Source organism: Epinephelus moara, chromosome 20, assembly GCF_006386435.1.
Source record: "Epinephelus moara isolate mb chromosome 20, YSFRI_EMoa_1.0, whole genome shotgun sequence".
Taxonomy (NCBI): Eukaryota; Metazoa; Chordata; class Actinopteri; order Perciformes; family Serranidae; genus Epinephelus; species Epinephelus moara.
The window spans coordinates 10,467,311-10,480,721 of NC_065525.1; the positions used below are offsets into that span (position 1 = coordinate 10,467,311).

Sequence of the window (13,411 nt, forward strand, 5' to 3'; positions counted from 1 at the left end):
AAAAAGTGATCAGATAGCAACAGTACACATATGAGAGGACGCTAAACTCTGAAAAATGGGGCCCTTTTGTACAGAGTTTGCATGTTAGCATGGGTTTTCTCCAGGTACTCCAACAGTCCAAAGACATGCAGGTTAGGTTAATTGGTGACTCTAAATTGCCCGTAGGTGTGAATCGGATTGTGAATGGTTGTCTGTCTCTTCGGTTAGCCCTGTGATTGCCTGGCGACCTGTCCAGGGTGTGCCCCACCTCTCGCCCACTGTCAGCTGGGATAGGCTCCAGAATGTATTTATGCTGCGTTAATAGCTGTGGATGCATGATGGGAAATGGTCCTCTCTGCTACACTGCTCTTTTATCATGTGACCAGCACTTTTATCTAGACAATATAGTCCTGGTTATGACGCCATATTGACGTTTTGACACAACATCATAATGTTGTCGACAAGGAGGTGGCGAAGCCAAGGAGACTCCATTCAGTTTTATTTTGCTGCATATATACACCCTTTTTCCTGCAGACCCAACAATGGTTTTCAATCCCAGTCTTCAGGACCCAGAATACTGCTGGTATTCTGTTCTACCAGCTAGTTAATTTCCTTTAATTGCATTCACTCTGCATCCCAGGTGTGATTCAGTCCCTCATTACATGGCTAGAATAAAAATCAGCAGGGCTCTGTGACTTCAGGGCTTGTAATAAACCTATCTTTTGCTTTTAAGTGAAAATGATTAGTAGAGAAATTAGTATTTTTTTAATATATGTTCTGTAGTTGAACTGCCGGATGTGATTTTGACTTATTGTGTGTTTCTGGATGACGTAAGAATATAACAGGCTGTCTGGGCTTGGGATTGGAGGGTTTGTGTTTGTGTGTGTGTGTGTGTGTGTGAGAGAGAGAGAGAGAAAATGTGCAGTTATTCCTGGCATAGGGACAGTCTGTGACTCAGAGATAATGGTTCTCTGTAGAGCGTGTGTGTGCATGCGTGTGTGTCCGTATGCCTATGAGTGACTATAGCTATATGCTGCTGATGTGTGTGTGTCTGTGTGTGTTTCTGTGTGTGAAAGAAAGACTGCGAGCGGATGGTGCACACATGCTATTTGCTAGGGACCACTGTCGTACTATTCAATCAATACCCCAGCGCGCGCACACACACACACACACACACACCCCTCTGCACCCTAAGCACCCATGGGAGTTGCCTGCTTTCATTAAGTAGGCCTGCTGCTTCTTTCTGGTGTGGTTGGGGCGGGGGTGGGGTGTTGTAGAAAAGGAGAAAGGAGATGTGAGGGAGTTTTGTGAAAAACACAGGAAAGATGAGCAAGACAGATGAATTTATAAAGCTATGTCCAGTAGGTTTGTAAGGGTACACAAAAGTCACAGTTCAGTTCATACCCCAGTTAAGAAGCCACGGTTCACTGTGAGTTCGGTACAGCCAAAAAACAACAAATGCATGAGGATATGTATTTTTTTTTTTAAATGTAAACTGTCAAAGACAGACAAAATCCTCTTGCTGGGGACTGGAGGGAGAATTTTGCCCACTGGCAATTTTGGTGAACTATTTTCATTATAAAAATAAGAAACATTTCAAACACATCTGTTTTACACTGTACAAACACTGAACAAATACTTTCCCAAAAGGTAACAGGTCACAAGGCTATAAAACTGAAAATCATCTCTTATGATATGAAATTGAAAATACAAAATAAATTGAATAATACAAAATAAAACTTGTCCGTTATGAGGAGTGTTGCAAAGAGGTCCATTATAGCTATAGTTAGGGGATTTTCACATAAGGTACCCGTGCCAACATCTGACTTGACCCCAAATTCCACTTTGTAGTATACGTATAGTTCATGTGTGTTCCGGTACGGTACACATCAGGTGTGAACACCAACTTAACAACATGGAAGTGGACTGCTATTTAAAGTATCTCAATTTAATACTTATGCCTCTATATCAGACAGCACTTGGAAGTCTGGAGGAAGGTGGAGAGCTTTGCACCTGACAGCAGCAGCTCCTCCTTCAGCCAGGAGCAGAACCTCTCCTCGTTGTGAAGACTGCGTGAAAGCTGAGCAGCATTGGAGAAGAAAGGGGGGTAAATGTACTCGGGCGCGGTGTGAATCAATTGTACCTAATATGAAAACGCCCCGCAAAGATTCAAAGCACCTAAACATTCATCATTCCTGTGTGTCTTCATACTGTGTGTTAGCATGTTGGATGTGTTTCCATTCACATACCCTACAATGGTGGAGCAACAACTACTCACCATCCTTGTCTTATACACAACTCTTTGTTGCTATTTTAGCTGACTGGGAACCTGCAGGCGGGTCTTTCAGCTTTGGTGTTTTTTTTGCACTTGCTTGTTGTGTAAACCTCAGCACCTGTTGCTAACGGCATATGGCTAAATGTTTCTGCCCGGAACTTGCGTTTGAGTTTTTACATCATGTGCATTAATCTACGTGTCGTACATACCATGTATTCTCCATGCGGCTGCTGATGCGTGACCCCTGGACTGAGACGATTCTGTACGAATACACAAACCGTTACAACCCTAATGTCCAGCTAATGTAATGCGGAAACACCCAACAATTTTACATGTAAAAATTGCATCAACATTAGCAGTCTCAGTTGGTTTTAAAAACTTTTCTGTACACGCTGGAGAAACACTGATGAACATTTTTCTGTTTCTGTTAGATTGTGGATCATAAATGAACAATAATTTCTGTGCTGCCACACTGAAAGAAATCACTGGAATCGTTATTCTGTGCTTGCAAAGATCTCTGACAACATAATCATAAATCTAGGTTAATGAAAACAGCTGTATTGTGCTTTGCTTTAACATATAAAATGAGTGATAACAGACTGAGACAACAGCAAGTGGGCTTCTTAATGTTTCTGCCAACAAGGGCTCAAATGTGTTTGAGTGTCTTCCTTTTGGACAGGCTTCCTTCCCTCTGTCCACAACATGAGGCAGTTGTTTTCAGATTTACTCACTCTGAGAAGTGTTTTCACAGAGCTCATTTTTGGATGTAACAAATGTGTGGATGGAAGGGCAAATGGAGATGGGACAGATTGCAGATTTGTTGTCAGATTTAGCAAACCCAGTGTGTGCACCTGTGCTTTTGGTAGTGACTCATTGAGAATGTACTATTTTAGGCCTGCCTTTGTACTGAAAAACTTAGCGTCATGACTTCATGACATGATGCTAAAAACACAACACAAGCACACACACACACACACATACACACACATTGACAGACACACATGCACACTGTGGCCTACCCAGCAGGCCTTTTGCAACAGTTTCAGAGTGGTAATGATCATAACAGCTACAGTATCTATTAGGATCTTACAGTGACAGTTACTCTTTTTAGGCCCCCCATCTGCTTCTCTCTGAGATCCATAAGAAGACACATAATTATCCTGTCCGTGTGTAGAGACCCATGTGCAAATAGAAACACCACCAACTGTGTTCGCCTCTCTCGTCTCTTTATCTCCCTCTCTTCTGACACCCATACTCTCTCTTTATCCCACTGCACTGTGACTGAGGCCTGAAGACCAAATAAAAGGATGAGTATACAAGAAAAAAACAAGCACTCAAAGAGAATGGGGTGAGAGATGAGGACAGAGGGGTGCAAGATGGAGAGGTTTCATCTGGCTCCTCCCTCTGTTGCTATGACAGCAGGTTGTGTTGGCATGCACTGGAATTGGCACTGCCCTCACCTCTAGCATCAGGGCACCCTGGGGAGTGTGTGTGTGTGTGTGTGCGTGTGCCTGTGCGTGTGCGTGCGTGTGTGTGTGTGTGTGCGTGTGTGTGCCCGTTGTTTGTGCGTGTACGCTTGCTTTCAAAGGCATGAAGGAGATGCTGTACTGAGACAACACATTCCAATTTGAAGAGAGCATTTATCTTGTTCCAATCCATACTTTGTGGAGTCTTTTTGTCCCAAAAATAAGAGATTTGAATTATTATAAGATGTTAACACTTTATACAAAATTCCTTTAAAAAAGAAGTGGAATTTTCTCTTCAGTAAAAGAACAATATTTTAAAGGCCCAGTGTGTAGAATTTACGTCTTGTTGTGCTTTCGTTACCTTAGATTGAGCCCTTTATATCCACGTAGGGAGCGGGTCCTCGTTTACAGAGATCACCATATTGTACTGCCATGTTTCTACAGTAGCCCAGAATGGACAAGTCAAACACTGGCTCTAGATATGGCCATATGCGTTTTCGCCTTTTTGGTATGTGCCACCGTAGTGGAATGTTGCACATGAATCTGCTTTAATCAGTGTTTTACCAGTTGAAATCACTGGGCTGGTTTGTTTTGGAGAGGAGGAGACCTCTGCTGATAATTCGGCTCCAGGAAAAACCTCCTGAACATCTAGATCTTGAGAGTAAGCAGGTGCTGGACTTGAGGCCCATCTGCAGTGAGCTGACAGCATCAAAGAAACACTGATTTGTAACAGTTTATTCTGTGTTATTACTGGTTTTAATTACCTAGTCAGTTTAATTTGAAGAGGAGGAGACCTCAGCAGATAATTCAGCTCCTGGTAAAAACTTTCGGAAGAATGAACACTGAAAGAATTCTAACCAGGAGATTAGCTCTGCACGCTCAGCACATGGGAGAAGTTTCAGCTGGTTGCAATCTGCAACATCACTAGATGCCATTAAAACTAAGAATAAATGGAAACATGATACTGTTTATTGTGTGAATTTTATCGTACAAAAAATAATTTATACTCAGTTTTAAATTGTGTCTTGCAACCCAACTACACCTCCAAGTGCTTCTCACCAAAAAGCATTTATAAATGTGTGAAGTTTGTATTTTTGCCATAACTGAGATGAGAATGACAGGAAAAGTGGAGGACTGAGTATCAGAAATTTTGTGTCCACTCCTAAAATTGGGGAATAAGAAAAACATATAAAACAACATTTTAAAACAAATGTGAAAAATAAACTTGGGTAGATCTAATGATTTGACCGAAATACTGGTCCTGGCCTTGATCTTTGTCACTGAGTTAAGATATTAGATCAGACTGTTCTCGTTAGGGTTGGGTACCATTCAAATCTGGACTGGTTCCGTTTCCAGTATCTAGAATTCCTTACCAGCACCCAATGATACCGTAAAGTACAGTTGGGGACTACTATGGAATTTCTTTCCTAACTTTTGGTACTTTACTTTTTCTGTAATAACAAAGATTTAATTTTTGAGCAAGTTGCAGGAGCGACGTACTTGCCTAAAAAGCAGCTCTACTCCTCTGCTCCTTTCTAATGACACTTAGAGCTAATTGTCTGTCTGCTTGCGTGTGTTCTTATCCAGCAGTGACACTAGGCTATTACTAAATTAATATAGAAAATAATATAGTCCAGAAACCGAAGGCGGCAAACCGGTGCTGCACTGCACATAGTTTTGGCTCACTGGGAAGCTGCCGGAGCGGTAGACAGAGCTGCTGTGGAGCTCGATGGCTGGCTTCCAGGCTACAGGGGACACTTTCGCCTCTTGCCTAACCCCAGCGAGCTCACCCAGATGCTCTCTCAGGTACCAGCATTCAGCACTGATGGATTTAACGTGAGTTGGTACACGTCAGTGCAGATGTAATTTAGTCGGTACCCTTAAAAGTACTGAGAACTCTAGTTCACATTCAATCAATTGTCAGCTGATGTGTAGCGTATTATGAACATAAAGCATGAAAAAAGTGGTGGTGCTATTTTGTCCTGCATGACGTCATATACCAAAAACCACTTTATGTTTATTGTAGTGAAGCAACTGCAGCACATAATCTTGTCCTGTGCTTTGAAGTTACTCAAGTTGGTAGAGCAACATTCTGATCACATCTATGTGATATCTGGTTGAATTGTTGTCAGTCATACAACACAACTTTATTTTTACAGCATGCACATGTATGTTTGTGTGAGCTTATTTACGTATCAAGTTAGCGTGCCTCTGGTCTGTGCGCATCTGTGTGCGTTTGCATGTGCATGCATACCTGTGTATGTTTGTGTGAGTGTTGTGCACAATTTGTGCATACATGTGGCGTGTGTATGTGAGTGTGCACGTGTGTGTGCGTGTGTTTTGTCAGCCAAGGGGCCACTTTCTCTCCCTGGCCAGACGGTGCTCTCACCACTGGACAGATGGCCAACACCCTCCCTCTCTTCTTCACCATCCCTTCATCTATCCCTCCTTCTATCTCTCTATCACTGTCTTCCTCTCCTGCAGCCCCCCCCAAACACCCCATCACCTCAATCCCTCGTTCCCCACCTCCCAGCATCCCTCCATCCCTCTCTCCCATCACACCTCTCCCATAATAAATCAGAGTGAGATGGAGACTGTGCACCTCACCCTAATCTGTCTCACAAACACACTTCATCGCTTCAGCTTATTGACTAAGCTGCTGTTACTCTTTTGACTTTTGTTTTATTTGACCTGAAATGATCACACAGAAAACCAGTGGAACGGTTTGTGATTGCTCAGATATGCTGATGCTGAGCTGACACACCAGGTTTTTGGTTTCAGACTCTTTTTAATAAAAAACAGAATCATAAATCAGAAACAGAATCATATCGATGAAGTGCCAAGAATAGCACATCATCAAGAGACACATCAAGAGAGAAATATATTTTCTGCCGCTCGCACACATAAAATGATGTTAAAAGCTCCTAATGGACAAAACTGAGTTAGAGCTTAATCTTTTTTGACCCATAACTGCTCTCAGTAAAGGAAGTCTATTTCATTTCATTAAAAGTAATGGAGCATATTGATTCTCTGTAATGGCCAGCAATTCAAAGTTAGTAAGGAGATTTAACTTTTGTGAGTTACCCGTTTATTAGACACACATACTGTACACAATCAACCCAGTGCAACAGCCCTGCAATGAATCCTTTGGAAACCTTTTTTCTCAGTGTTTTTGAGATCCACTCTCTTTGTGGAGTGGTTGATTAAACTCTATGGCACTTCTTGGGGCTTTGACTGATGATCCTGTGTTATCAGCTTTCTTCATCGATGCAGAATATTCACACCTTTTCAGCCTTTGTCTCTTTTTTTCCCGGAATCATGTTCTCAGTGTTCCTCATCAGTCAAGCTACTTATATTAGCTGTGGTTGCACGGACAATATTTCTTAATTTATTAAAATAATTCTAATTAGAGATTCCAACTTAACTGTTGACATTAAGGCTCAATAAAGTGAAATGATAAGATGTGTGCATTTACATGCCCTAAAGCTTTTGATTAGAATGTAATTTTCTTTTGACTTGCTCAAAGTGATTCTGCCTGCTGTGAAGAATATAATCTTCCAGAAATGTAACAGAAGAATTTCTTCTCTCCAACCTTATTGAGAAAATTAAATTTATGCCAAATCTCGAAGGAGAATAACTGGTTCCGCCTGTTAATACAAGTTAGTAGTAAGTAGCTTAAGTGTAACCCCAGGTTTTTTTTTTGTAGCTACAAATCACAGATGTCCCCTCAACACCTCATATGCAGACTATCGGTAGATGTTACAATTTATCAGTGTTTCCTAAACATATCATATGCAGGCTACTACTACCGGTAACAATGGATGATTGTTGTGTTCAGTGACTTCACATTGCAGCCTGTAGCAACAATCTATATAAGGATACTGCACTCACATCAGAACGTAGCAGTAGCAGAGGCTTAATGTATTCTGTATTTATGAATGATCAGAAAGAAGTGTTTACTTTGTTATTAGGCACCAATATTTTCCTATTGAATTAATTATCAAAGGTTTCCACCGTTCTTTCTCAACCCAATTGAATACCTAATGTTGGATGTGAATTTCCTTCACTGTATCTGTAGCCATTTAAGTTCATTCAGCTTATTCCTGTTTTTCCCCCTATACCTTTCTTGGGCTTTTCAACTGTCTTTCCCTCACTCTTTGTTTTTATCCTTCCTTTCGTGCCTTGCAAAGACTTTATATTACTCTCTCCTCTCCTCTCCTCTCCTCTCCTCTCCTCCTCCCCTCCCCTCCCAAGCCAGTGTCTTCAGTGTCAGTCCTATTGGATCCTCAGCGTTTATAATGTGATAATAAGGTGTGAAAATGGAGACACAATGGAGCAGTGAGGATTGGGCCGACACAGCCTTCCACTGGTCCCCTCTCATACTCTGCTTGTCTGCTAACAGGACACACACGTTCACACACACTCCAGTCACATACTGGAGCGATGTTCCACACACTTAGTATAATTAAGTTGCTCATATCAGTCATAAAATATAGCAGGAAGAGAGACCAAGAAAATATGTCAGTGAGATCTTTGAAATGTGCAGCTGATAACAACCAGCTTTTGAGCTCAAGTTATATGCATTGTATGTCCTCAGAAGTCCCCGCATCTGACAGAGAGGCAGAGCCCAAAGAAGGTCAGGGGGCAGGCGCAGAGGATGGAGAACAAGAGGAACACGATGAGCGCGATGACAGAGATCATGACGATGACCTAGATGACGAGTCCATCTTCACCTGTGACAACTGTCAACAGGACTTTGACTGTCTGGCTGAGCTCACTGAACACAGAACCAACCACTGCCCAGCTGGTAAGATTTTCATGTGGATATTATGATATACTGAATGTGTTCATTCTAACTGACCAGCCTCACAGCACTATTTCACACTACATATACGTATAATGTAGTAAAGCCACAGAAACAGAGCAGCCATGTCCAACATTATAATATGTCATAGGTACATATACACATTTGGAGTGCTGTATTTCCACATTGGACATGGTGGTGGTGGAAAGGAGTAGTGAGAAGCCTGAATATTTTGATTGAGATAGTTGACAAGAGACAAATAAAAGCACAAGGAAAAGCACAGAAAACCAAAAGAAGGAAAGGAAAATTCATCTGACAGTGTCTCCTGTAGTAGCTAGCAGTTCATAGCATTAAAGTTACAATTTTCTTAACAGTCAAATTTGTTTTTCCTTCACCCAAGGACAAAGTTTCTACAGTGTAGCTTTTCAGAAAACTAAACATGAGCACTTTAAAAAAAAAAAAAAAAAATCAGTAGTCTTTCATCCATGCAGCTACCATAATTATGAGGTAGAACTAAATCATTACTGTTATTACATAATCTTTACACGACTTTACCACCACTTAAAGGAACAGTGTGTGAAATTTAGGGAGATTTAGTGGCATATAGCAGCTAACTGCATATTGCAACCAGCTGAAACATCTCCTGATTAGAATCCCATCAGTGTTCATCGTTCAGGAGGTTTTTAACGGAGAGGTCTCTTCCTCTCCAAAACAAATGGACCTGGTGATTTACACAAAAAACACAAACAAATCAGTGTTTCTCTATTGCTTTTTAGGCATGTTGGAGATAGGCCATTACCCTTGCGCCTGCTGTGTGTTTTCACCTTTTGAATTTATATGTAGGCCTATATAACTGACCCGTTTACATTTTATCAAGGCTTAAAGCTACGCATATAAATGGGGGCGGCTTTGAGGTACAGGCTGTCTGCCGATTGTGTACTCGACCTCTCAGTAAGATCCACCCCTCGCTCCACAGCTCCAGCCTCTCGCCCAAATATGGCCACATTTGGTTCCAAAAAGCCGAGATGGTGAACTTAAGGCTTCAAAACGGGTGCTCACAAACCAATGGGTGACGTCACGGTAGCTACATCCATTGTTTCCACAGTCTATCGTTATTGTAGCACATTGGCGATCTCCACTGACAAAGAACCTCTCCCTCTGTAGATTTAAACAGCAAATTTTAAGGTAATGAACAAACACTGATTCTTATTTGTAGGTGATTATAGACCAGGGTGGCACAGATGAAACAGTTAAAAGTTGCAGGGATGTGATAGGCCTCCAAACATTACCAGTCTTGTAGGTTTCTGGATGACTCAGACTCTCCCCTGTTTCTCAATACCTATAGCTATTGGATTCAGTTATACCCATGTGTCCCACAGGGGACAGACTTGTGCATGCACACACACACACACACCCACACACACACCCACACACACACACACACACACAAAAGCCGTTATTAGTACTGGTGTAATTAATGGAGGGGCTGAAAGGAACGCGGCAGGGGCATCTGGTTCCTACAGATTAATCCAAACGCTCGCTTAACAAGCCAACTCACACACACATACACATTCACACGTACACACACTTTCTTGCTTCTGCAAGGCAGTCTGCCTCTTAGCGTGTGAGAGTGTGTGTGTTTACTTTTGATAGGGGGATGAAGAAATAGGGAGAGGGGGGATAGAAGGCTTTGTTTAAACTGGTAAAGATAGTGTTTCCAGAGACTGTGTAATGTAGACGGTAAGACCCCTGCCTCAGCAACCTCTTATTCACCCGCTGGCTTGACACTCAATCCCACCAGCATCACTGGACTTTGGTCTCGCACACAGTCTTGAAGAGATGCTTGGAAATGCAGTATACATCTTAAACACTGGAGGATCCTGGTGGTCTATTATAATTGAAATTTACAGTAGTCAAACACGTGTAAATAATGTTAACACAAACAATGGGAATATTACAGAATTGCACTGCAAGAGAACTCTGAGCCTCGGTAGGAGTGTTTTACTCTTCTCTCAGACAGCGGTGATCCTAGACTCTGAGGGGGCCAGGCTAAGAAGCCCATTGAGGCCCTGACAGTTACACCTGCGGTTGTATGAATGACAGTCACAGGCAGCTAGCCGACTGTCCTAAGGAAAGGTATCCATCTATCTTACGGTAGCTAAAAGGTGCTCCACTCAGGGTTTTTTGGGGCAGTGGCGGTGTACTGTATTAGTGCCATTATGGGAGGTTTATAGATGTCTCTGCAAAATGTGCCAATATGAGGCCCCGTTTTCTCTCTCTCTTTTTTTTCCCCAAACATTTGCCTGGGTTGTGCCCCTGCTTTCAGAGATAAAGGTTTAGAACTGTTCAACCTTAGCCTTGTTAGCCCGAGCTATTATAGAGTCTTTTTAATCCTACTCTTATTCAATGTAAGCCATGATGTAACCTACCATACATGTAATCGCTTTCTTTTTTTCAAAATGGAAAACCTATTTATGCTTTTTAAAATGTTACATGCCTTTTTTTGTTCCCTTTCTCCCTGACACACACACACAGTCATTTACTTCTGCATGCCGTGTCACATTCAGACACACACACAGTACACACACAGAGAATCACACCGCCAAAAGCGCAGGGCTGCTGTCAGAGCGCGGGATGTGGCCTGTGATTTCAGCACAGGAGTCTGGGGAGGGCTACATGTTGCTGAGCGAGAAAGCAGAGGGAGGGAGGGAGGGAGGGTGAGAGGGAGCAGAAGAAAGAAATGAAATGAAATGATAAAACATGTTTTCCCCTGGAGAACGAGTGGTTGAGATTGCAGAGTAATCCCCCAGCTCGGCGGGATGTGTGTGCACTTGCATGCGGGGGTTTGTGTATGTTCCACTATGTGTTGGTGCTTGTTATTGTGTATACGGTTGTACATGTCTGATGTGTATGCCGGAGAGTGTATGTGTGTATGAAGTTCGTGGTGGGACCACAGCTTTCTGGTTATTATTGAGGAGAAGGCTAAATTAAAACACATGGACTAAAGAATCCTTTTAAGTTCTCTGGTAGAGACCCCGGGGAGCCAGTTTAGTAGGAGGGCATGGGACGCACACACACACAAACACAAAAAACACACAGCCTACTGGGGATAAACACACGCCACGCTGGATCTGCATGAGAGAGTTAATGTGTTCATGCATTTTGTAGTTTGGTGTATGTGTTTGTCCCTGAGCAGAAACATAACTCAGACATCAGCCATCTTGGTTGGGGGTGACAGGCGGGGGCCATCTTACCACAAGTAGCAAGCTATGATTTATTTTGACCAAAAACATAGAGAAGTTGAACGTAAACCACAATCATTCCTGGTCTGTCATCAACACAAAACATTGCTGTGCCAATACTGATGTGAACGAGTTCACAAGTCAGGAGAACTGGGCAACTTCATGCCAACCTCACACCTAATGACTTTTTAAGCAATTTCACTGTTGCAAATACATTTCCAGTGTCGAATCAAAGTCATGAGAGTTTTACCTCAGTTGGTGCATGCTCTCATGATCTTGATCTTTTTGTGTAAGACAGTCATAAAACCAAGTCTGTCTTTTTGGGGTCTTGACATTCTGACAACATCAAACATGTTTGACATTATTGTAAGGTTTTAGTGGGGCTAATACTGAAGTTCAATGACGTGAACATTGTCATCAACCAATAGGTACGCTCTTATCAGCACCAAACAGGAAGCAGCACACCAGGTAGACAGTAAACATGGAAGGGACTCCAGGGAAGTGCAAGAACATGAACAAGTCTCTGTTCTCCTGTACTGTGGAAAAGGAGGAGAAACTGGTGGATGAAGAGTGAAAGGATGATTTTTGCTCCTGAGAGAAAGTTTAAGTGCATCACAACAACATTTGCCAAACAGCAGAACATTTTACAAATCTGAGGTAGATTCAAAACCATTGTAATCAAAATAATGTCAATAAATAAAACAATAAATAGACAAATAAATCTTAATTTCAGTTAAAACTCTTTGTTATATACAGTTTAAAACATTTTGGAAGTGTTTTAGCTGAAAGTGTAAACAACACTAATTGACAGAACAAAAATCTCAGTTGTATCAGTACTTTCTGTACAAGTTTTACACCCACAGTGTGAAATTTCTGTTGTTTGTCAAACAAAACAGTAGGAGAAGATGTTGTGAAGTAACTTTTGGTCATTTATCGCCGATGAAGATCTCTCTGACATGACTGAGGCAGAAATCATGTTTACGAGGGAGGAAATGTATGAATTATAATTCACGTAACTTTTAGTCACGTTATGTCATTTCATCTAATAAAATACCTGGTTAGTCAGTCACTTGCTAATTTACCTTTAGCATTAGATGAGTTGACTCACCATACAGCTACTCTGGCTAACATTAGGTGGCAAATTCAGTCGTGGGGTAGCGCTGCACTGTTCTCCATGGTCAAAGCAATCATACTTAAAATAACTTTATGAGCATGTTGAATGTTGTAACACTGCAAGGTTACGGAACGCATTAGTGGACAGTCTCGTCTTCTTCTTCTACAACCAAGGCAAGGCAAGGCAAGTTTATTTGTAGAGTACAATTCGTACACAAAGTAATTCAAAGTGCTTTACAGAACAAGAAAATGCATTAAAATCACAATACAAAATAAAAACATAAATAATCATTATAAAATGAACTTTAAAAGAGAAGAGTACAGATAAGATCCTTTCAGTCATATGCACAGTGAAATAGAGCTGTTTTGAGCCTAGATTTGAACATTGTCAGAGTAGAGGCCTGTTTCACATCTTCAGAAAGACTGTTCCAGATTTTAGCTGCATAAAACTGGAACCCTGATTCCCCATGTTTAGTCCTGACTCTGGGCACCAGCAGGAGGCCGGTCCCTGAGGTCCTCAGAGTCCGAGATG

The 13,411-nt window shown here is 41.8% G+C and overlaps 1 protein-coding gene across 3 annotated transcripts in view; it reads left to right on the forward strand.

Annotated features, from left to right (window-relative positions):
* znf423 (zinc finger protein 423) overlaps positions 1–13,411 on the forward strand; it is a 186,087-nt gene that overhangs the window by 41,252 nt on the left and 131,424 nt on the right. For 2 of the 3 annotated variants that reach the window (XM_050073551.1, XM_050073554.1), the window contains exon 3: positions 8,318–8,527. In XM_050073551.1, coding sequence (XP_049929508.1) covers positions 8,318–8,527 — 210 coding nt within the window. The remainder of the gene's footprint in view (positions 1–8,317; positions 8,528–13,411) is intronic. The other variant, XM_050073552.1, reaches the window with a different exon arrangement.